Here is a 23,141-nt window from a genome sequence, read left to right as displayed (position 1 = left end):
TTACGTGAGTCAAAAACAAAGTAGAAATTTTAATACCTATAATAGTAGTTATTATAAATAATTTAAATATTATTTTATATATTTTAAAATAATTAATTTGAATAATCATTGGGTTTACAATTGCCGATAACTCAGGAAAATATTTAAAAAATAAAATTTTATCACTTGGCTGCATCTTGCGTATTAAAATAATAAAAACAAGCAAATAAGTTTTATATTGTTTTGCCAATGAGTTATAGCTTTATATGACAATTTACGATCTGTGATCCGCGATATATATATATTCAAGTAATATTACTTAAGTATGCTCTACAAATTGTTACAATCAAATGGAATGTTGTTCGAGTATAGTCGAGGGTTTATATACATATATAGGCCAAAGTTGCATTTACCTCATTGTAGAACAATAGATACCTTGTTAGGCTATTATTTAGTGCTGTATAGCATCAATCACCAGTAATCACAGAAATCAATTCTCGTTAGTAGGAAGAGACTATTCAAATTATTTCAAACATTATAAGATTGGTAAGTAAATGTTCAAATTATTACAACCGCATTTTATGCGCTAACTTATTTATTAGTCAATAAAGATATTGGTTATGACAATTCATAAATGATGAGTACGCCTCTCTGATAAGTGGGCGTATTTTCGATAAACTCTTATAACAGAGCTTTATGTTATCCATCAATCTCGATTTATATTAATTACCAGTGATGCAATTATGATACCAACTATTTATTGCATTGAAAAATTACTATCAAATTTTGTTTTTTAACAGGCTGCTATATTTTATTTTAATTTTTGTTTTTTTTTTTGTCTTACTATTCGTACGTTTTATGTATAAGCTTAGTTGTAATAGTTGACTGAAAAAAAAAAAAAAAAAATGTATTCAAGTATCTGCGTGTTTGTATCCTCTCGAGAAATTATTTGTTTAATCTTAGTAAAATTTACTCCAACCAAGAATATTTTCTTAGAATAAGTATACAAATTCTTAAATTAAGAAAATATTAGTTGGTTCGGGTATATTTTTACTATGATTAAACAAATATTTTTTGTTTAATCGGGAGGATACAAACACGTAGATACTTGAATACAGTTTTTTTTTTCAGTGTTTTAATTTATAACTCGCGAATGAACTTGAAAGATAATTCACGCTTTGAAGAAACAAGCAATAAAAAAAATTGCTTTTCGGTGGTTTAATTCTATGAAGGTTAACTATATAAAGAATTAACGTTTTCAGTTGATGGAATTTCATAAAGTCACATCAGACATATCGCAGTTAAATTACTGAATCATTCACTGAATTATAAAAGACGTGCTATTTATTTTAATTATTATATACATATATATTTATTTATTTTGAAAGTAACAAGTATTTAGTAATGTATAAGTCATCCAAGGCATTAGACTGTCACCATTTTCATCAGAACCAGAATCAGAGCCTTGACTTTTATTTACGCAACCTATTGATACACCAAATAAAAGATGAATCAGCAGTTAACTGGAGAACAAGAGAAATCAAATTATGTATTTAATTAATATTAATAATGAATATTTGTTTAGATATCTGTGCCAGAATCGTATGAAATTAATCAAATTTAATACTTAATCTTACGACGATTGATAATAATGAATTGTTAAGTTAATATCCAAAAATTCTATACTTTTTAACAGAACATACATATATATTTATTTGACAAAAGAAATAAATAAAAAAAAAAAACCTTCCACTAATAGATTATGTGTACCCGTTGCTCTACTTTATTATCGCGTTTCGCTCAGTGCTCTTTTACACTACAGTCGGCATATAATATTCCAAATATATATATATATATATATATATATATATATATATATATATATATATATATATATGTTATTCTTCTGCTAGAAAATAATATAATGAACGACATTCAACGTCCAACAAATATTTTTATGTATATTTTTATTAAAGATTAAACGGATTTCACCGCGATGCGGAATTTAATTTGTAACTGTAAAAATAATTTAAAACTCGCGTTTCTTTTGCAATAAATATGATACACTAGCTGTTATCTATTGATAAATCTAAAAATTCAAATAAAATGAAAAAAAAAAAAAAAAAATTAGACATAAAAAATAATAAATTTAAATTTCAGTAAAATAAATAAAAATAAAAACGAGTCTTATATTAATGGAGATTTATTTCCAAATTCACAACTCAATAGATATTCAAGATGGGTATCGATTGCTAAATATATATCTTTACATTAAACCCTCGAGCGGTGGGTTCATAAAAATGACTCAATAGCCAAATCGTTAAAAATAAATGTCAAAGTTCAAAATACCCATACATATATATAAGCAGAAAAATATTTTTATAAAAATTGCCGTAAAACGGAAAATCTTATCGCCTGATAATAGTTTAATTAATATTAATGATAATAAACTATATATTTAAGTATTTCGATAATAATAACTAATTAAAGTGAAAAGACAAACTGCTAAAAGTTGTGGATTAACTTTAAACACACATATAATATAATACGGAAGGATACCGTTACGATAATGGTGAAAGTAATCGTAGTTGACATATGATGATTAATATATGTATTATATTTATAATAATCATAATAATATATCCATATAATTATTATTGACACAATAATATCGTTTGTTCTAGTATCTATTATATTATTTAATTATAAAATTATAGTTATATATTTGTAGGTAAAGAAAATTGAAAAGACATTTACAGCAGATCGTTATAGAAAAATATTCAAGTAAAGAGAGATCTTCAAATGGGAATGGGATTAGTTTGTGTCCAGAATATTCTTGTCCACCTACTTAGTAAGATCGTCTATATAAGTAATACACTCAGGATTTAGCACTTAGCATTGGACGGAGGCGGTACTGCCGCTATAAATTTATGTTATTGCTATTGCTATTATTATTATTATTATTATTATTATTATTATTATTATTATTATTATTATTATTATTATTCTTGTTATTAGGGGAAGGGGAGACACAAGGAGGTAGGGTAGGCAAAACGGGGTACCCAAAAAATTTTATAAAAAAAAATTTTTATATTGTAAATGCTTTTTAAACATTCCAAAATCACTTTTTTAAATATAATGTTATTTTCAATTTTTTTTGTTAAACTTTTTCAATAATCAATTGTCAGTTGAAAAATATTAATGACTTTTGTTTTATAATAAAAACTATTAAAAATTTGTTTTTCTTTTTTTGCATTCAATAATAATGTAAAATATTATTTTTCTTTATGTAAATTACTTGCAAAAAAATTTAACTTGATCAAATTCATTTACAATCGATTTTTTTTTTTTTTTTTTTTACCTTTTTTAGGAGGTACTCCATTTTGCCCCCATAAATGAAAAATTTTTTCTGTTAACGATAATCGAAAATTTTTACTATTTACTTTGAATATGATTAAAAAAAAAAAGATTAAATGTATTTGAGTCCCCGAAAACTTGGAATTTCCTTAAGTACTCCGTTTTGCCCCTCCCTCCCCTATTATTTTTATTGCTATTGTTGAGTTAAAAAATAAATAATATTTCGAGAAAAATAAAAGGAAAAAAAATGCATATTATTAATAATCAAAATATTTAAGCGAAATGAAAGTTGTTACTGACATGGAGGCATTTCTATGGACAAGAGAGTGCATGAAAATAACTGAGTCCGTTATACAAAGCTTGTCATTTACGCCACTTGTAGATTATGTTACTGTAAAAAAAAAAAATTAATTTTTTTTACAAATAACATTTGAAATAATGAACAATTTTTATTCAGTGAATCATTAAATTTCAACAACAAATTCTAAAATTTTTCTTGAGCAAAAATTTTTCACAATCGTGGTCGTCAAGAAGAAATTAATTTGAAAAAACAAAAAAAAAATTGTTGCATATTACATGTTAATTTTTTTATTATTGAGTAATAGATTAATTTTTAGATTAATGAAGAATGATAATAATAATTGATCAATCTAATTTGTAAAAATAAGTGTATCTAATGAATTAGCGGGCAAAGAACAAAAGTAAGGATAAGAAGTTAAGGTTAAGGTAAAGACAGATCCTTAAATTGAATTGCGGAGAAGGCGATTCGCCCGGTGGGTACATCAACAATTACGTACTCGACTCGTAGCTCAATCAAATTCATCGTTTATCACAATTATCTTTTATTTTTTTAAAGTCAGACGTAGCTGAATATATATATATATATATATAGATGTAACGGTCACTTGCAAAAGTGCATCATCAGCATGCAAACACCAAAGAAACCCGTAATGGAATTTAAATATGAATTCCAGATAATTAGAACCCGCACTGAGAGAAAAAATCGGTTTTCTGAACTAAGAAATCGTAGTTCACAGACGACTCAGCTAAAGTAAATCAGTTTCAGTAACTAATACACCATAGTAAAGTGATATACGACTACATAGTCATTCTTACTATTTTTAGTTACATATACTAAGATAAAGTTAACATAATTATAATTTATATTGTAGTAAATAATTTATTCTTAGTCCAATGAGCAATAAGATTATAGTGATGTTAATAATGTACACTTAGTTCTTCAGATCATTTATAATTGTAGGAATAAGTATTTGTGTCTAGATGTACACACTAGAAAATCGAACTTTCTGAGAATGTACTGATTTGACTTATTGTAACTAAATATTCATAGTTACCATTTCCATGATTTAGTACTACAAGAAATAAAATTATTTAATTTAGCGATCTGTACTGCAGATTTTGGTTCATTATTACTGGATTTTTTTTTATTTACTAGCCAATATTTACGTGACAAATTAAGAAATTTTTTTTCTTTCACATTGAACGTACTTGATATTTTTTTATTATAACAAAAATTATTTTAGGAAACATTAATGTTTTCATGTAATTTAGTATATATTATATTACAATCAAAAATGATTCTTGTCACTCTGTCGGATAACAGAGAAGTATTTATGCCAGGATCGTTCTCAAGCTTGGAATATAATACTTCTGAAATAAGTTTCTTACCAGGGACACTATACAAAAAGTGGGCGCGATCTGGTGGCGAGCACCAAACTACTCCCGCTGCTGTTGCTTTGTTCTGGTGACTTTTATCTCTTAGTTTAAGCAACTTTTTTGTTTTGGTTGGAGCATAAAAAATTCTTGCGTTAAATAATAGTACTCATTGCGATAAATTTTATATTCTTCAAACAAAAAAGTGCAGATTGTTACAAAAACTCATATATTTTGCTTCAAAAAATATCTAATATTAAGAAATAAAAACTTTTGTAACAAGTAAAAATTCTTCGCTTTAAGCATAAGAATATGTTAACTTGAGAAAAAATATTTGAATTAAAAATAAAAATTTCAAGATAATTATTTATTTAGGGCAAGAAAATTTTGATTTCCCGAATCGATTTTAAAAAAAAATTCAGGATTCAAATTATCTGTTTTTTCTGTGCATTTATAATTCTCAAAAACAGTAGATAATTGAAAAATATATGTAGGATTAATATTAATAGCTGGAATTATTTTATAATATGAAAATCGTAAAACTGCTTCGATTCAAACATCTTGTCTGATTATTTTGCTATAAAGGGTTTCTCTTTAACTCATAAGGTTATTTATTTGTACGTTATAAAAACTTATAAACACGGCTTTGAAATTTGAGTTTCTCTACACACACTGATAAAAAGAAACCTGTGAGTCAACTTGGTTTGAGTTGAGCCAAAATACGCCACGACTTCAAGTACGGCGAAACACGCTACGACTTTGGCTCAAAAGCCACACGTATTTGGAGGGAATTATCTTAGCAACAAAAAATTTTTACACGCCCTTTTGATATAAAAAAATTTTTTTTTTTTTTCACTTTTTTAATCGACCTCCACATGTTTAACGATTCAGAACTGATAAGCAAAAAAAAATGTTTGATACGCTTCTTTGGCTTATGTTTTGCACTTTTGGCATTAGGAATGCAATTTAGAGGCAGGGAAACTAAATATTAATGGTATTTATAACGATATTCTCTTTTGAATTTTTTTTTTAAATTTGATTACTAGTCAGCAGAAATATTCTATAATTATTAAATTAACTAGAAATCGACTGTTAAGAGAACTAACATGAAATAGTACGGTTGATACTTTTGTTAGTAGTAAAAGGAACTAAATAAATGATATTGTATGAGACGACAACTAAATTCTTAGTTGTGTCAACTATTAAAATTATTTCTACCAACTATCACACAGTCACTAAGCTAACGTAGTTACTGTATCTATTTTATGTTAATTGAGCCAACGATAAAGATTATATTGTGTTCACTACTAAGCCTTGTTTTAGAATGATTAAAGTTTTGTAGTGACCATAATAAGGCAAAAATGGTTTCTTAAATTTAGTTAATGTAACTATTTTTCCATGCTGATTCACACTAGTACATAGTTCCAGTAACAATAAAAATTGGTTAGGGAGACTATATTTTTATATCTGTCGCTGCATAGTTCAGGTTACTAAGCACTTTTCTCTCAGTGCGGAATGAGTAGATTCAATCTTGATTCAATATTTTTTTCTTTATTAATCTCTAATTCATTTTTATTCTCATTATCAATAATTCAATTGTTTATTAAAAATACCGTCATACCACAAAGAAAGATTTTCGATGTTAACTCAGGCTTGATAACTAATAAAATAAATCATTTGTTAACTTATGTTTATGAGAAATGAAAGTCTATATAATAAAGTATAATTCCATTGAAAAACAAGTTATCATTTTGCTTTTATTCATCTAAAAAAAAATTGTTTAAGTATTATTGCTTCAATTGACTCCCTTTCTCCCGTACCAATATTTTGGATTTGATTTGATGAATTTTAAACGCGAAAATTAAAGACCTTACGGTTTTCTTTTAATAATGTTATGTAGAATATAATTTAGCGGTAGACTAAAAGCAACAACTATTTTTACTATTATATATACATATATGTAGTTGTTAACAGTAGACAAGGAGGTACATTGTTGAAGCTCTTTGAACTGCAGACGTTTTCCGAGAATTACTGTGAATAAACTTGGTGGCAAAAGATCAGTCACGTATGACCGCTGACTTATAGTACAATAAATCCTAAACGTCATAGGTATTGCTTTGAAAAAATTTTTTCACTGATGCATCATTCTGTTGAATGTATTTAAAGTTAACCCACTATTTTTTTATAGCTATATATAATTTATAATAAAACTCGTTCCTTTCTTTTAACGAATATTAAACTAAAGCTTTTATATTTATTATGAAAAATAATTATAAATATTTTTTTTCCAATATTATCTTATTAATTGTTTGTATAATAATAATAGTTTATTACAAATATATGTATATTCTATTGTATAATTTTTTTAATAAAACAAAGACTACTAAGGAAATTAACGTTTAAAAGATGACATAATAGAGTAAAGACACGCTATTAAAAATCTAGGTTAACCAGCATTGGAGCATCTTTGAAAAGTGTAAGACTATTTTGTTATAATTGCTTGTGATTCATCGGACATTGAATTACAAGATGAATGGACGATCTCCCGGCGATAAGAAAAATCGTTAGCTCTTTATCTTTATTCAACTTTACTATATACACTATTAAGAGTAAGAAATATTTAAGTATCCAATATACCGATTAACTCAAACATATTTCATAATCATAACTTTTTTTAAAGAAAAAAAAATATAAAGATAAAAGAAAAAATAAATTTAGCTCAAGGAAAAATTTTAATCACAAACACTCAATTATTTTCGTCTAAATTTTTTCTTGGTAAATTTTTAGACAACAATAATGTAAGAAATGATAAATAATAATAATTTGGTATAATTGCGATGTGAATTAAAAAATTAAAAATAATAGTGTGTTGAGGTTCTTACATGATGACTTGATGAATATTAGAATATGATGTAGAGAAGGATCAGTGAGCAACTGATGATACGCGTAATTGTCACGAGAGCTTAGTAAGAATATATATATATATATATAAATGTAATGCATGAATGAATATCTCATAAAGACGTTAAATTGTAATTAGTAATTAACAATTACGAAAGAAAACTCACAAGATTTTCATTCTAATTGTGTATGTATATAATATGATTACAGACGGTTGTTGTTTTCTTATATATACAGATGTAGTTATAAGAGTCGCAATCTAAAGATTTATATCCATATTTCAGTAGTTGATAAATAATTATAAATATATTTTATTGACAGTTAATGCTTTTAAAATTTCATTGAGAAATTAAAAAAAAAATATCAAATATGTATTTTTATTTTTATTTTGTGTAAAATTGATTTATTCTAAGATTTGAATACCACAATAGAAACATAAAAGCCATAATAATATATTTCTGTTGAAAGAACATAACATAATTCAAAAAAATATGATTTAAAAGTAAAAGATTCAATCGTATGTTTAATCTTAAATTTAATCGTAAGATTGAATAAGCATGACAAGGATAGGACCGCACCTGAGTTCAACAAAGTGGAACGAACGACGATATAAACGCAATAAATCTCTCAAGTTAATATATATATATATATATATATATATATACAGCAAACGATTTAACGCGTTAATTTTTACGATAATTTCTTCGAGTCGAAACACGTGAGGTAAAATATCGGTGCAGATATATCGGCTCAACTCTGCTAATACTTTGTTGGTCGGGTAAATTCTTCTAACTGTCTATGTTTACATATATATTAAAATTTTTTTTTTTAATTTTTATTCACAGTAAAGTATTTATGTAATCGATATAAATAAAACATTAAAATTTATCTGCGAGAGTCATTTATCAGCAAAAAAAAGTTCCTACAACAAAATAAACAAAAATAAAAAAATTATATTAACCGATTCCTGACTGAAAGTTAAAAATGGAGAAAAGATTTTGTAGAGTTGGGCGCGACAAAGGGAGTTGAGAGAAAGGCGTAGTTTCAAGAGACACCGCTAATCGGCGTATGAGCGCACAGGCTTTTCCTTCTCAGACAAATGTCACCCATCTTTTCACAGCCGTTCAAATGAACATTCTTTTTTAACTTCCCTTCCCGCTACTTACGTAGGTATGCGACAGATATTTACGATATTTTTTGAGGGTGGACGGCGAGTAATCAGTGGAAATCTATCGAGGGCCAATTCCTAGAACTTGTGCACTTGTTTTATTTTCCATGAACGAGTGGACAAACGTACGGACCCATGCCAGCGAGTTTCTGGATTTTTTTAAATCATCCGCAACCATGGAGAATATAAGTGTATATTTTACTGCCGAAGTACAGAAATGTTAAACTTAAATTAATATACAATCACTTACATCATAAATCTTTTATTTTTAAACTTATGAATACGTTAAAACTCCTCACGGCAATTATGATTCATGTTTTAAGAAAAAACATTCGCAACAACATTGTTCGATAAAAAAGTTTATCGATGTCATCCATACATATGTTATACAAGTATTTTTTATAGTTATAATAATAATAATAATAATAATAACAATAATAAACAAAATAAGAAGAAAGATTTTGGTTAATAGTAAAAGTTCAATATATGAAATAAATCACTCGTGAAAATTTTAAATAAAATAAAATAAATTACAAGTCTTTGCACATATATATATATATATATATATATATATATATATATATATATATATATGTGGGACAATTAACCACTAGGTTGCCACAAAAATGTCCAGTGGAATTCATTAATGCGTTGATCAATTCAGTGAATGTTTGATGGATCCAATGACGCATTCCGCGGTGCACTTTTTGCATCTCAATTCCCATTTATTTAATACTAATAACAATAACAATAATAATAATAATAATAATAATAATAATAATAATAATAATAATAATGATACAGCTCTATTGATTTTTCACATTAACCCACTAGTTTACTAATATATTAGTACATCTATCGTAAAGCGCTCATAATGTTGTCAGTGTCATCGTGACAACACCTTAATAGGTAGAATGATGTTGATATATATATATATATATATCACTATAATAATAAAAATTACTTAGCCAAACACATATGTCCACAAGTTATTGGTTGTTTTTAATAATAATAAAAAAAATAAAATAACCTACAGACAAACAGACACTGTACAGACTGAGAGGACAGCAATAGAGATACGTTGAGGAGGTAGGTTATAATACAATTTGTCGGTCAACATAAGATGGAGATAGATGAATGTAATAGTTTATTACGGAAGAAACAATAAGTTATATACGCAACAATAAAACAATGCAATGTACAATATCTGCATTTAAATTTTTATTGCTTGCACGATACATGAAGATCCTTTGCCTATCTTCTATCATAACTCGATGATAGACCTTGAACAGGTGAGACCTTACCTCACGTGTGTATGTCTGCATAAAAACAACATCTACATAACTATGACTATCTACATAAATAAATACATAATTCTATAACCATTCGATGATTAGTATATATATTTATATATTTTTTTTTTAATTATGACAATAACAACTAATTCAATATGCATTCTTTTTTTTTTAAACACGCAATAAAATAAAGTTGTTGGTATCATCGTACTATTCTCTGATCACAATTTTGGCTTATTCACATGTATATGATTATTTATTTATTATTGTTATCATTATATAGCACAGGATCCTTAATGTTATAATGTAAATAATACATAGGTTAATAAAGTGGGAATCATTGGAAAAGCTTACGATATTTAAGTAGCAATAGATTTTCTAAGTTAACGTTAACTTGAAGCTGGATCGGTTATTACTGTACAGCATTTAAATTACTCGGCACACAAATAATTATATTGTATCATTTAAAATTATTAAAACCTGATATGTAAATATTTTAATTATCTTGTTTATTTAATTGTTTACGACAATAAACGAAATAAATTTATAAATTATAGTAGATATAGTGTACGTGAAAAAAAGATATAACTCAAAGTGTGAATGCGTCCTTGTATTGAAGGATGGGTTTGGGTGGTGTTATGTTTGTTTATCTGTCTGAATATGGACAGAGATTGACAAAACGAGTTATATTAGACGAACCAACCGTGACATCTGCGTTCCATTCTAAGCAACAACTAGACTAGAGATAGAGAGAGAAGGAGAGAGAGACTCATTTTATTCGCTTAAATATTTATCCTTTTATTAAATATTTTTATTTAATTTTATCATGAGAATGTTTTTACTGTATGGATGACCAGATCACAGTGCTTCTCTGAGCCCGCGCAGTGTGTCCTCGATTAATATGCATTTCTTAAGAAAAAAACATCGACTGCATATTTCATGGGTTATTATATCCTTCCTCCCCCCCCCCCTCTCTCTCTCTCTCTCTCTCTCGCTCTTTTTTTTTAGGACGATGAACAAATCAATCTATCAGGACCATGCAAATTTTTTTTTTGTTATTCATACAACCCATTGCTATGACAACCGAATATCTATTATGTTGGGATAAGGTCACATGCCTTGGTATTATTGTTAAAAAGTATAAAAAAATTTTGAATTTTGAATTTAAAAATATAAGAGCTTCCTCCACATGCGATGTTTGATAACGTATAGTAGGCGGGACAGATTCGAATACCACAATGTCAGATTGCCAACTTTAAATCATTATATGTTTATGATATAGACGTTGAGATCTCTCAGTTCTGACACTCAATTATTTTCATTTTTTTTTTTTTTTTTTTCGACAAATATTTAAAAAAACATATCTTTTTAAACCACTCCGACGAACATTAATTATTTGGCATTCATAAATAATAAATATATAAAGTTCGCTTGGATCTATTGCTCGTAAAATAGCATTAAGATCGATGATTAAATATAATAATAGCAAGGCTATAAAACTGCAGCTAAGGATATCAACGAGTATGTCACATAAACCAACATAAAACGATGTCTTATTGCGACATTCATAAGTATACTCTGCACTTTTCGCAATTATTTTCAGCAAGAACGTTAGCAGAGATCATTTTACCTGAAGTAAGTAAAATTTAGAGAGAAATAAAATTAAGATTAAATACATGCAAGGCCGGATATTATTTTTCGTAATCGAAAAATAATTCGTTTATCTATTGTCCACACTGATGATGATATATATATATATATATATATATATAAACTCTCAGATATACACTTTGTAGAGCTAAGAGGGGTTCACAATTTTTTCTCTATCACACTTAAATCCACAAACGGTACTATCTTTGTTGCACTTGTGCAGTAAATAGAAACTTTGACCGAGTTTTTCTTTGAAACGAACGAATATTATCAAACAATTAGAACGCACTTTGCTAGATCATACAATAGTGAATCAATGTGTAGTCTATAATTTGTATTTACAGATTTTGTTTCCGAAAAAAGCCCAGCCGAAAATATCTGATAACCCCCGCTGTTAAGTAGTATACTCTCATATCATGAAATCCAGCCAAATACAGTTCACCAAGACAATGAGGGACGAAAGTTTTAAATGCCTCGTATTATTAAGCCATTTTCCAGAGTATATTACTGTATACATTTAATTCACACCCATCGGTGTATAAGTTTTAAATGTCATATTTTTACTGTCTATACATACGGCCGTTGGACAATTCAAGGATCGGACGACTGATCCAGGTTGCACAAGTTCAAGTTTGTTAATGACTTTCCTCACTTTTCTTTCGATAAATTTACGACCATCTTCAGTAATATGTATATTTTTTTAGTAATAGTATATATCTTCAAGCTTAAAGAAATGGGTCTTTGCCGAAATTAGATAACAATGAAAAAGATACCATCATATGCTTGATACCACCAAAAATAAAAACATAGATACAGTGGGTTTAAAATGACTCTTAGTTTTAAGTAGATAATTTCTTTAATAGGACAATTAAACAATTAACATCTCTCGTGATTGAGTTCAAATTATCTTTTACAAACAATAAAACAGGTTTCACAATTTCAATTTAATAAAATGCAAACTAAAGATTTTAGTAGCAGCATTAAAAAGCTCTAAATCATATGAATACTTTCAAGACTTTAAATAATTATATTAATAAAAATAATAATAATTATTTTTTTTTTATTGTTATTAAAATTATAGTAATAAAAAAAAAAAAAAAAAAAAAAAAAAAATCCTTGTGAAAACAATCGCTAGTTAGTTCTCAGAGAATCGAGATAGAATTGATTAAAGTGTTTTGTTGTTGTCGTGGTTTTACAGAGGGATGTATTGCGTGAGTTGCATCTTATATCTCGCCCAATCGCGTACGTGATTGCACGACACAAGAATCGAATTAGCATTAAAACTAATGGCATTAGACTTGACACTACACTTTACTATTATAAACTAAACTCATACCCATCGAGCAGTGAGCAATTGAGCATACAGGCATATCTGTCGTCATTTGAGTTTTAAATTTATAAAAAAGAAAAAGAAAAAAAACATACAAGACAAAACAAGAACTAAAAATTAAATTTCATTTAAAATAAACGCAATAACTATGTTTTTACGTAATATTGATGCGTCGATAGATTCACATCGTACATATATATAATATATACGACATATCCCGTATAGTTATCATCATTGTTTATTTTTTAAAGAAACATTTTTACCAAGCATTTAACTTATGACATAGGTCATACAATCTCTCTTTCACATTAATGCTGATGGTTGAATAATATTTACATCTATACGAATTATTTAAATAATAAAAACCTATAGACATTGTACACACACATTATTTTTTTTTGTTTCTTGCTTTTGCTTTTGCTCTTGTGTTTTTATGTTTAATATCTATACTATACAAATATATAAATATTGTATGTCTACTATTGCGTGATTTATTTTCATATTAGACGGCAAATATATATAGAGCTTGAAGGCCATTGCACAATTGAAAACCAACAGAATAATTATGACAAACGTGATATCGGACAATCATTAATCTACATATACTTTTCAATTATCAAAACAAGCAAAACGATGCAGTCGATACCGTGAAATATTATAACGAATAATTAACATTAAATTTATTTGACTGTTTAAAATTGTGCGTAAAGAAAAGAAAAATATCTAATGGATATTTATAAAATAAAAATAATAATAAACACGAAAGCTGGTAATTGTACAAGCAAATAGAGGAAACAAACTTAACCCTGATGTATAAAAAAATCAATTGATTTGACATAATATAACAAAAATTAATTGTTAAATGCGGACCAGAACAAATAAATCGAGCATTTCTTGAGTTCAATCGTATGCATATATATATATATATATATATATATATATATATATTATATAATTACGTCGATAAATCCACTCCTTTAAACAAACCATTAATTTTTTTTTTTTTTTTTTTTTTTTTTTTTTTTTTTTTTTTTAGAAAAATAAAACTCATAAAAGTATTTATGAGATAATTTGTAATAATGAATAAAAAATAAAAGTGTTCATAAACTCATATTATATTACGACCTTCAATTATTAAAAATTACTGTAACTATTTATATAATCAGTTGTCAATAAAACGTATTTTCTAGATTTAAAAATTTATTGAAAATTATAACGATAAATCATTCCGCTAATTAACGTTAAAATTTGACAATTAGATAATTATTCAAATAATAATTAACTATACTGACATAAAAACAACCTTAAGCAATGCTGAGTAATAAAAATAATCTGTTCTACATAAATGATTACTTTGAATTGTTTTCTAGATTTTCTTTTTAAAAAAATGTAAAGACAAAAAAAAAATACTAATAAAAACCATGGAGTCAATTAAACATAATTTTAATGCCACAAGACAATAAAGGTATAATTAACGAACGTTAGAATGAATCGACGTGACAATTTATGATTCTTTGTTTCTTCATCGTCATGATAATGAGTATAGCTGCGGTGTCTGTTGATTAAAATAACAAGTGACTGGTGAAACAAACAATTATTTGTGCACTATTATAAATAAACGGAGTAGGTAGGAAATAATAAAAAAAAAAAGCTAAGCCGAGCCAAGCCTTGCTTAGCCGAGTATAAGGAGTAAATAATTTTTTATGACTGCAGAGCATATAATAAACCCCATATACTCAATGGAATTTATGAAATGTTATGGTAGCACTGGTGTATAATAGGCTAGACCAAGTATTAAAGATAAGTAACAACCTATAGGGTACTACCAACTACGAAGTAATTGACGGGTAGTGCGTAATAAGAGTCCCCGAACGTGGTAATCGTGTGATACCTTTATGACCCACTGCTGATCAATAGCAATCAGTGAGTACAACGAGTAGCTAAACAACAAGACACAATATTATATAATTGTATACCCTTTGCTTATACTTAAATATGCGGCATCACCATTCCGATACCCGATTCAGACTTTCACCATTTTAAATCCCACTCGTCTCGCTTTGATTCCTATTAATTGATTTAATCATACGTATAAATATATATATTAGGAGACTACTGCAGACACTAATAAATACAATAAACATTTTTTAAATATTCTTAATAATATGTATATGTAGATTGGTTCAGTATATAAATCGAAAGTGAGTCTCATTTCGCCGAGGAAATCATCGCCCATCGACCTTTTCTGCTATACGATCATTGACCTACACTATACCTGGGCGCGTTATTAGCGAAAGTCTCACGACTTCCGACTATTTACTAAAAAAATTTTAAATTCCTCTTTTTTTAATTAATAATTAAATATAATATTTAAGTTTTTTAAATTTCATGATTGGAATATGTAATTGATTAGATTTCACAAAATATCAAAATAGTAACAGTGTACGTGAATTATGATTTAAATAATTAACAATTTTTATTAACTAAATATACTGAGATTTATATATGTAATTCGTTCTGCAACAATGCTCACGAATGTCACCTAGTTTTCTGCTAATACACTGTAGTTACTAATTCCACGGCAATTATAATAATATTTATGTCTTAGATCAAATAACAAACATAAGCTTTATAATATGTTATACATAGCTGATAGTTGGTATTATCTACATACATATACATATTTAATATATATATATATATATATATATATATATATATATATATATATATATATATATATATATATATATATATATATATATATATATATATATATATATATATATATATGTAAAACTAAATAAACAAGTTAAGCAAGGTGGCATTTTTATAAGAGAGAGGGCCAACATAACGGTTAAGATATAGTAGAATTAAAGTTTGTCCTAAGACCGGAATGATCGCGTACGTGATCTTGTTCAACTTAATCGAGTTTAAATAAATAACAAAAAATAACATCGAGTATAACAAGTAAATGAACCATTGCGGGAATAAATTCAAAGTATGTTAAAGTCGATAGATTTAATAAATAACTAAACAAATATTAAGTATTGTAATTTATAAATAATTTGAATCTTTTAAATAATCGTCACGCTTGTCTATAATGAAAAATTGTTTTTTTACAAAAAAATTTAACTGCGGAGAAAGCAAACAAATATTTAAAAACACTATAATTAAATAATTATTGTAATAAAATAAGAAATAAAAAGTATTAAATTGTACATTTTAAATGTTAAAAAAAAAAAAAAAAAAAAAAAAAATTTAATTATTTGAATTATTTGTACGAGCCAAGTATAGACATTTTTTGCAGGTGATAATTAACAATCCAGTCTACAATTTGCGATTGATATTCGCCGCAGTCAAAACATTTCACCTGCACATGAGGAGTACCAAATGACCACACGGTTTATAGAAAGTATGAGCTCCTATACTCTATACACTTAGCACACGCACATGCGTATCTTTTTACATATATCAAATACTTTCTTTAGTCTTACAATAACAATGCTAAGTATATATTTGTCTCAATGTTGCTTATGTTACTTATGATTTTACATAAAATCATAAAAATAATAAAAATATAATAACTTATTCTTAGAAAATAGTAGATATAAAATAATTTAAGAATTTATTTACCAGGGATAAATTTTAAACTAATATCCTGGAGGAAATCACGATGATTTGTGTCGTCTGATGAATATAGAAAACGAAAACTCGATTGGCGTAGCAACTCTTCAATGTACGACGTGTATTTATATATAATGTATATGTATAAAATATCGAGTATTAGCAATACATCATATAAACATTTCAACGTTGACGTGTGTTATGCAGATAGATAATGACTATGCTCGCATGTACACAGATATATCCATGGTCAGCCAAAGGTACAGTAATCTATTCTCTTTAAAGTGAACGAGAGATGTTTTCGTTTTCAACTTAAACACTTAAACATACAATATTGCCTATTGCCCATCCCTGACGACGTTGTGATAAAAAGTATGGAAGCAAGTGAAAACACACACATACCCACACATACACACATTTAAATAAATATATAATGATAATAATAATAATAATAATAATAATAATAATAATAATAATAATAATAATAATAATAATAATGATAATAATAACAAACTTACCGTTAGCTGAGTTTTATCAGGTGCAATAGCAATTATCTCAATAGGCCTAGGACCTGGATGATTAGCTTGTTGGAGAAAAGCTGCTGGTGCCTTTGCCACCATAGACAACCTTCTGGTAAGTCGTTTTCCTAATTCAGCTCGTTTCCTCACGCGAACTCTCGGATCTGCACTTCGATAGCTCGCCAATTCCATTCTTAGTGACATAATATTCAGTTTAATTCAGTAGTTATTATTTGTTAATAATAAATATTAACTTTAATTATTTTTCTCGTTGATTGATTCGTATTGGAATTGATTGCATCGTTCAATTAGTCTCACAAATACGTGATATTTATTATGATAGTTTTCAAATTTGTTATGCGCTCGTTCAATGTAACAAAATCTGGAAAAAAAAAAAAAAAAAAAAAAATTAAAAAACATATTTATTAATGACTTGCATATCCTAATGTCACTACACATGCACTAATTTTTATAATTTTATTTATCATAAACATTAAGTTTAATAACATGTTTTATAGTTATTTAAATGTTTCTATAGATATTTATATATTTTAATTAATGTTATAGTAATTATTAAGGCTTAATTGGTGGGCGACAAGTAATAACTGATAAAATATTTTTGTTATCAATCTAAAACAAGTTGAGAATAATAAAATGTCGTTAAATCGATCGTGACCTACTTTTAAAAGTTTTCTCGTGTCAAGTTTCTCGTTTCATTTCTGCAGACTGGTGTGTAGACCAGAGACCAAAGACCGGCTTAGGGATTTTGATCAAAACCACTACACTCAATAATGGATCGAAGAGAAACTTGTTCACATGTGTTAACCCCCACAATAATAACAAATAACCACATCCATAAAAAAAAAGAAATATATATATATATATATAAACATAAACTAGAAAGACCACAGATAAAAGTTGTTTTTATCGAGTATATCTCTATTTCTTTTCTAACACCAAGTTTTTTTGAAATAAATTTTTTACAACTGATTCTTCGTTAAAGCTTAAATTAAAAAAAAAAAATGAAAAGTAAATCATAAATCTGGGTATCATTTAATTTGTAAATTTCTCATGAATAAATTATAATCTGTATATTTATATACATGAGAATTGGCATTAAAAGCTAGCATTTAAAATCTAATCTTTCAAGTAACAGAAGTATAGAAATGATAACCATGTCTCATAATGGTTTAAAATAAATAAATAAAAATTTAGTTGTGTTTACGTTGCGGAAATATCGGGGAATTTACTCTCACTTGTTGTCACGATAATCACATTCGGAGATAGTTGAGTAGAGGTGATGCCATCAGCAGCATCACCAAATAAACGAGCTGGATAACACACGGAATTACGTACCTATGATGTAAACATGACATGGCTTAAACTTTTTCCTCAATATATATTTTTAACTGCATCTAGTAACTACATCGTATTATGGGATTTAACCCCGATTTTACATTTTAATTATATATTTTTCATCTGCACTATTTTATAAATTTTTTTAAATAAAAAGTAACAAAGAAGAAGAAATTAAAGATTTAGTTGGTATAGTTTTAAAAAAAGACCTTTGTAAGCCAATAAATTAATGTAAGTGGTTATGAGTCACATGGTAATTGTCACTTTGAGATTAACGTCTGATGCACTTGAATACTTGAAAACTGAAAAACTGACGCCGGTATTTAAGCCGAGATTTACTCACTTGTGATTTCAATGTTTTTTTTTTTTTTTTTTTTTTTTCTAACGATTTTATAATATTTAATTAAATAAAACAAAATTGGATTGCTGATATTTTATCGTTGTTTTTAAGGTAATTATTTTAATAGAAACAAAATGAATTTATAATGAATATAAATCTGGTAATAAAATAATTTAAGATTAAGCCGACACAACTAGACACAACTAGATACGATCAACACATTGCACATAAAATAACTGCCGCCACTGCCGCTCTGTTTGCTTGACGCGCGTACACTGAAATTGAATTAAGAGCCCTCGAGCCCTCTAGTGGGGAAAAAGTTGGATTGCATACTGACTACCATACTGGGTATAGTAAAGAATATTACTCTCTCGATAAAAAACAAAAACTACTTTATTGATATAAATAATATTCAAAAACTATATATATAATCATCACAATAAAAAAAAATAATCAAACACTTCCATACCTTGTTTTATTATATAATATAATTTATATATTTTAAAATAATAATAATAATATTCGAAACTATTGTAAATTTTTTTTTTTTTTACATTTATTTATCAACTTTCAACTTGCAATTAATAATTAATATTATATTTTAAAAATAAAACATTGAAATCATGATAATTTTTTATTTAAAAATAATGCAACATATATGAAATAAATAAAATAATGAAATTTTAATATGTTGGCAAAACTGAAAGTGTTTACATGTTTTTTACGTTTTTCACAACGTTCACAACATTTATTGACATAACCATAAGCAAAAATTAAAAATTGTCATTGTTATGATTGATTTTAAATATTTACTCATTATTGTTAACTATTTTAGTTAATTAAGTAATAATGAATAATTTTTTTAAGAAAACGCTGGTGACTGGACGTGCGTTGTCATATAGATTATTAAATAGCTGCCAAAGTATCAAGTAAGTTGATTATTTTTATATCCGGTAACTACGTAATTAATTAACATATAAATTTTATTAAATTATTCAACAGAGCTACGGATAATAACTATCGCAAACTTTATTATTATAATTGTTTATCAAATTTACTGGTTAAACAAAATAAATATGTAGATTTTCATAAAAGGTCGATGTTTATACAAACTCAAGACACGCCGAATCCTAACAGCTTGAAATTTATCCCAGGTGTTGATATTTTGGGAGCTGGACAAACTAAAGATTTTCGTAATGCTGCAGAGAGCTATTGTTCTCCATTAGCAAAAATGTTGTTTCGTATTAATGGAGTTAAATCGGTTTTTTATGGCCCCGATTTTATTACTGTCACTAAAATTGACGAAGATGTTGACTGGAATATTTTAAAACCCGAAATTTTTGCTACCATCATGGATTTTTTTACTGCAGGTCTTCCGATACTTAACGAAGAACAACCTTCTTCCGATACACGTTTGTTTTTTAATTTACTTAATTATTTATTTGAAGCAATAAAATTTTAATTTATATTAATTATAGAAATCAATGAAGATGATAATGAAATTGTACAGATGATAAAAGAACTTCTTGACACAAGAATTCGGCCAACAGTTCAAGAAGATGGTGGTGACATTGTTTTTGTGGTAAATTATTATTATTATTATTATTATTTATTTAATAAATTAAATTTTGTGTATTATTAAAATAAATATACATTTTTAGGGTTTTGAGAATGGAATAGTTAAATTAAAAATGCAGGGATCATGTACAAGTTGTCCTAGCTCAGTAGTAACTTTAAAAAATGGTGTACAGAATATGATGCAATTTTATATCCCAGAAGTACTTGGCGTTGAACAAATAGAAGACGAAGTGGAAAAAGTAGCAAAAGCGGAATTCGAAAAATTTGAATCTAAGATAAATAATAAAAAAACTGACAAATGAATAAAAAATAACTCATATACTCTAAATTTAAATAAGCTTAACGTAAAAAATATTAAATTATAAATAAATTGTAACATATAAAAAAGTTTGTAAATTATTTACACTCACATTATTTTTATTTTTTTATTTTATTTTGCTTTATTTTTTTCTTGAATTTTCATATTTTTTTAAGCAATTTACAAAAAAGCTTAACGGCTAGTAACAGAGACTTGCCATACACGGATTGTATTATCTGAGTAACCAGCAAATAGAGTTTGACCGTCAGTAGACCAGGCGAGGGAAAGACATTGGGGCTCAATTTTACTGTTTGATGACACAACTTCAGCTTTAAGCTCTTCAACCATTTCTTTGCTTTCAAGATCCCAGATCTTGATCCAAGGTCCAAAAGCAGCACAGAGCCAGTAACGGTTTGGACTGAAGCACAATGCGGTAATAATGTCATTGTGATCAAGAGTGTGCAAGTGTTTACCGTCATTCAAATCCCATAACATCGCTTTGCAATCCTAAAATATAGAAAATAAAAAAAAAAAAAAAAAAATATTACATTAGTAAAATTGTTGATTTAAAATAATGATAATAAATTTATTTGTTAGTTAATAACACATCAGTCCCATATCCGCAAAACACTCATAGGCATCGTTAGATTTATAATTTATACATCATAAGCATTTCTTTATCTTTGTTTTTTACTTTTTTTTTTGTAATATTATAAATTATTTTATATTAAATTGGGAATGAATGATTTATTAATATTATTACCTTGCCACCAGATGCACAGAGAGAACCATCTGGAGAAACGGTAACGGTATTGAGGTACCCAGTGTGACCGTAGTGATTAATCTTTAGACGGCAGTTGGTTAAATTCCAAACCTTTACAGTCTTGTCCCATCCAGCTGAGACTATAATAGGATTAGTGTGGTTTGGTGAAAAGCGAACGCAACTGACCCAATCGCTGTGTCCTTCATCTTGAATTGTATATTTACACTCAGCGAGAGTATTCCACAATTTAATGGTTTTGTCTCGAGATCCTGAGACGATTTGACGGTTGTCTACAGAAAATGCAACACTTAAGACATCCTAGAAAAAAAATTTAATAATTATTTTTTAATTAATTGTCGTTAAGCTTTGAATAGTATACGATAAAATAATTAATCCAGGAAAAATAACACCCAATACTTACGGCACCGGCGACTTATTATACCTCTTCAGATAATTTAAAAAAAAAAAATATATAAAAAAAAGCTTCAGTTATCGGGTGCCGTAGCTCTGATTCTCTGACAAACGAATAGAGTCAATGACTGATAATAGCAAATAATTGCTATTATTTTTTGTATTATTAATATTAAATGGATAAATAAAGGATGACATTCCGTTGGTAGAACTAGTTGAAAAATCACACCTTGGTATGGTCTTCAAAACGACGAGTCGTACGTCCAGCAGCAAGATCCCAGAGGCGGAGAGTCTTGTCCCAGGAACCAGATAGAGCGTAATTACCGTCTGATGATAAAACTACGTCACTGATAAAATGAGAATGTCCGTGGAGACGTTTTTGCGGAATACCGTAATTTGTTTCATCACGAGTGAGTTTCCATACGATCAAAGTTTTATCTAGACAAAAATATATATATATAATAATTAAAAAAAAAATGATTTATTTATTCTTTAAATTAAGAAATAATATCAAGCTCAAGTTTATGATAAATGAGTAAAAATATTTGTCACAACGTGGTATGCAAAAAAATGCCGATGGCGGCCTTACAGACTTACCTCGTGAAGAAGACAATATCATATCAGGATATTTAGGATTGGTGGCAATTTGGGTGACCCATCCACTGTGTCCCCAAAGGATGCCTTTTAATTGCAATGTTTCACTCATCTTTCGTTTTGTTAAAGTACGTTTAACTTGTGGATTCAATTGGATTAGAATCCAACGATCTGTACGCGTTGACGAGTGATTGAAAAAGGCCGTATAGACAGGAAATAAAAATTTCCCTGGTTATAAAAAAAAATAAATGTAGCAAATTGTACGGTAACGACATCTTTATTTTCCCTGGCGGGAAATACCG

At 27.3% G+C, this 23,141-nt stretch overlaps 3 protein-coding genes across 7 annotated transcripts in view; 1 reads left to right on the top strand and 2 right to left on the bottom strand.

Annotated features, from left to right (window-relative positions):
- The window catches only part of LOC103573433 (rho GTPase-activating protein 20), a 104,008-nt gene extending 84,576 nt beyond the window's left edge, over window positions 1–19,432 (bottom strand). For 2 of the 5 annotated variants that reach the window (XM_014443459.2, XM_008552517.3), the window contains exons 1-2: window positions 18,856–19,432; window positions 17,500–17,881 (exon numbers count right to left, since the gene is read on the bottom strand). In XM_014443459.2, coding sequence (XP_014298945.1) covers window positions 17,500–17,703 — 204 coding nt within the window. In that variant the 5' untranslated portion in view covers window positions 17,704–17,881; window positions 18,856–19,432. The other 3 variants (XM_014443457.2, XM_014443458.2, XM_053740627.1) reach the window with 3 other exon arrangements.
- A 455-nt stretch (window positions 19,433–19,887) lies between these two features.
- Window positions 19,888–21,163, top strand: LOC103573431 (NFU1 iron-sulfur cluster scaffold homolog, mitochondrial). Its single transcript, XM_008552515.2, has 4 exons — window positions 19,888–20,124; window positions 20,198–20,607; window positions 20,674–20,777; window positions 20,857–21,163. Exons 1-4 carry the CDS (start codon window positions 20,045–20,047, stop codon window positions 21,073–21,075), a joined length of 813 nt encoding a protein of 270 aa, XP_008550737.1. The 5' UTR covers window positions 19,888–20,044; the 3' UTR covers window positions 21,076–21,163.
- A 21-nt stretch (window positions 21,164–21,184) lies between these two features.
- LOC103573430 (guanine nucleotide-binding protein subunit beta-like protein) lies at window positions 21,185–23,048 on the bottom strand. The gene is made up of 4 exons (XM_008552513.2): window positions 22,843–23,048; window positions 22,475–22,683; window positions 21,835–22,152; window positions 21,185–21,578 (listed from the first exon to the last, which is right to left on the bottom strand). The coding sequence occupies exons 1-4, from the start codon at window positions 22,949–22,951 to the stop codon at window positions 21,264–21,266; spliced, it is 951 nt and encodes a 316-aa protein (XP_008550735.2). The 5' UTR covers window positions 22,952–23,048; the 3' UTR covers window positions 21,185–21,263.
- Window positions 23,049–23,141: the final 93 nt, after the last annotated feature.

This window comes from Microplitis demolitor, chromosome 7, assembly GCF_026212275.2.
Source record: "Microplitis demolitor isolate Queensland-Clemson2020A chromosome 7, iyMicDemo2.1a, whole genome shotgun sequence".
NCBI classification, from domain to species: domain Eukaryota; kingdom Metazoa; phylum Arthropoda; class Insecta; order Hymenoptera; family Braconidae; genus Microplitis; species Microplitis demolitor.
The sequence above is the reverse complement of the archived record's forward strand: the minus strand, read 5'-3'. Positions and strand labels throughout refer to the sequence as shown.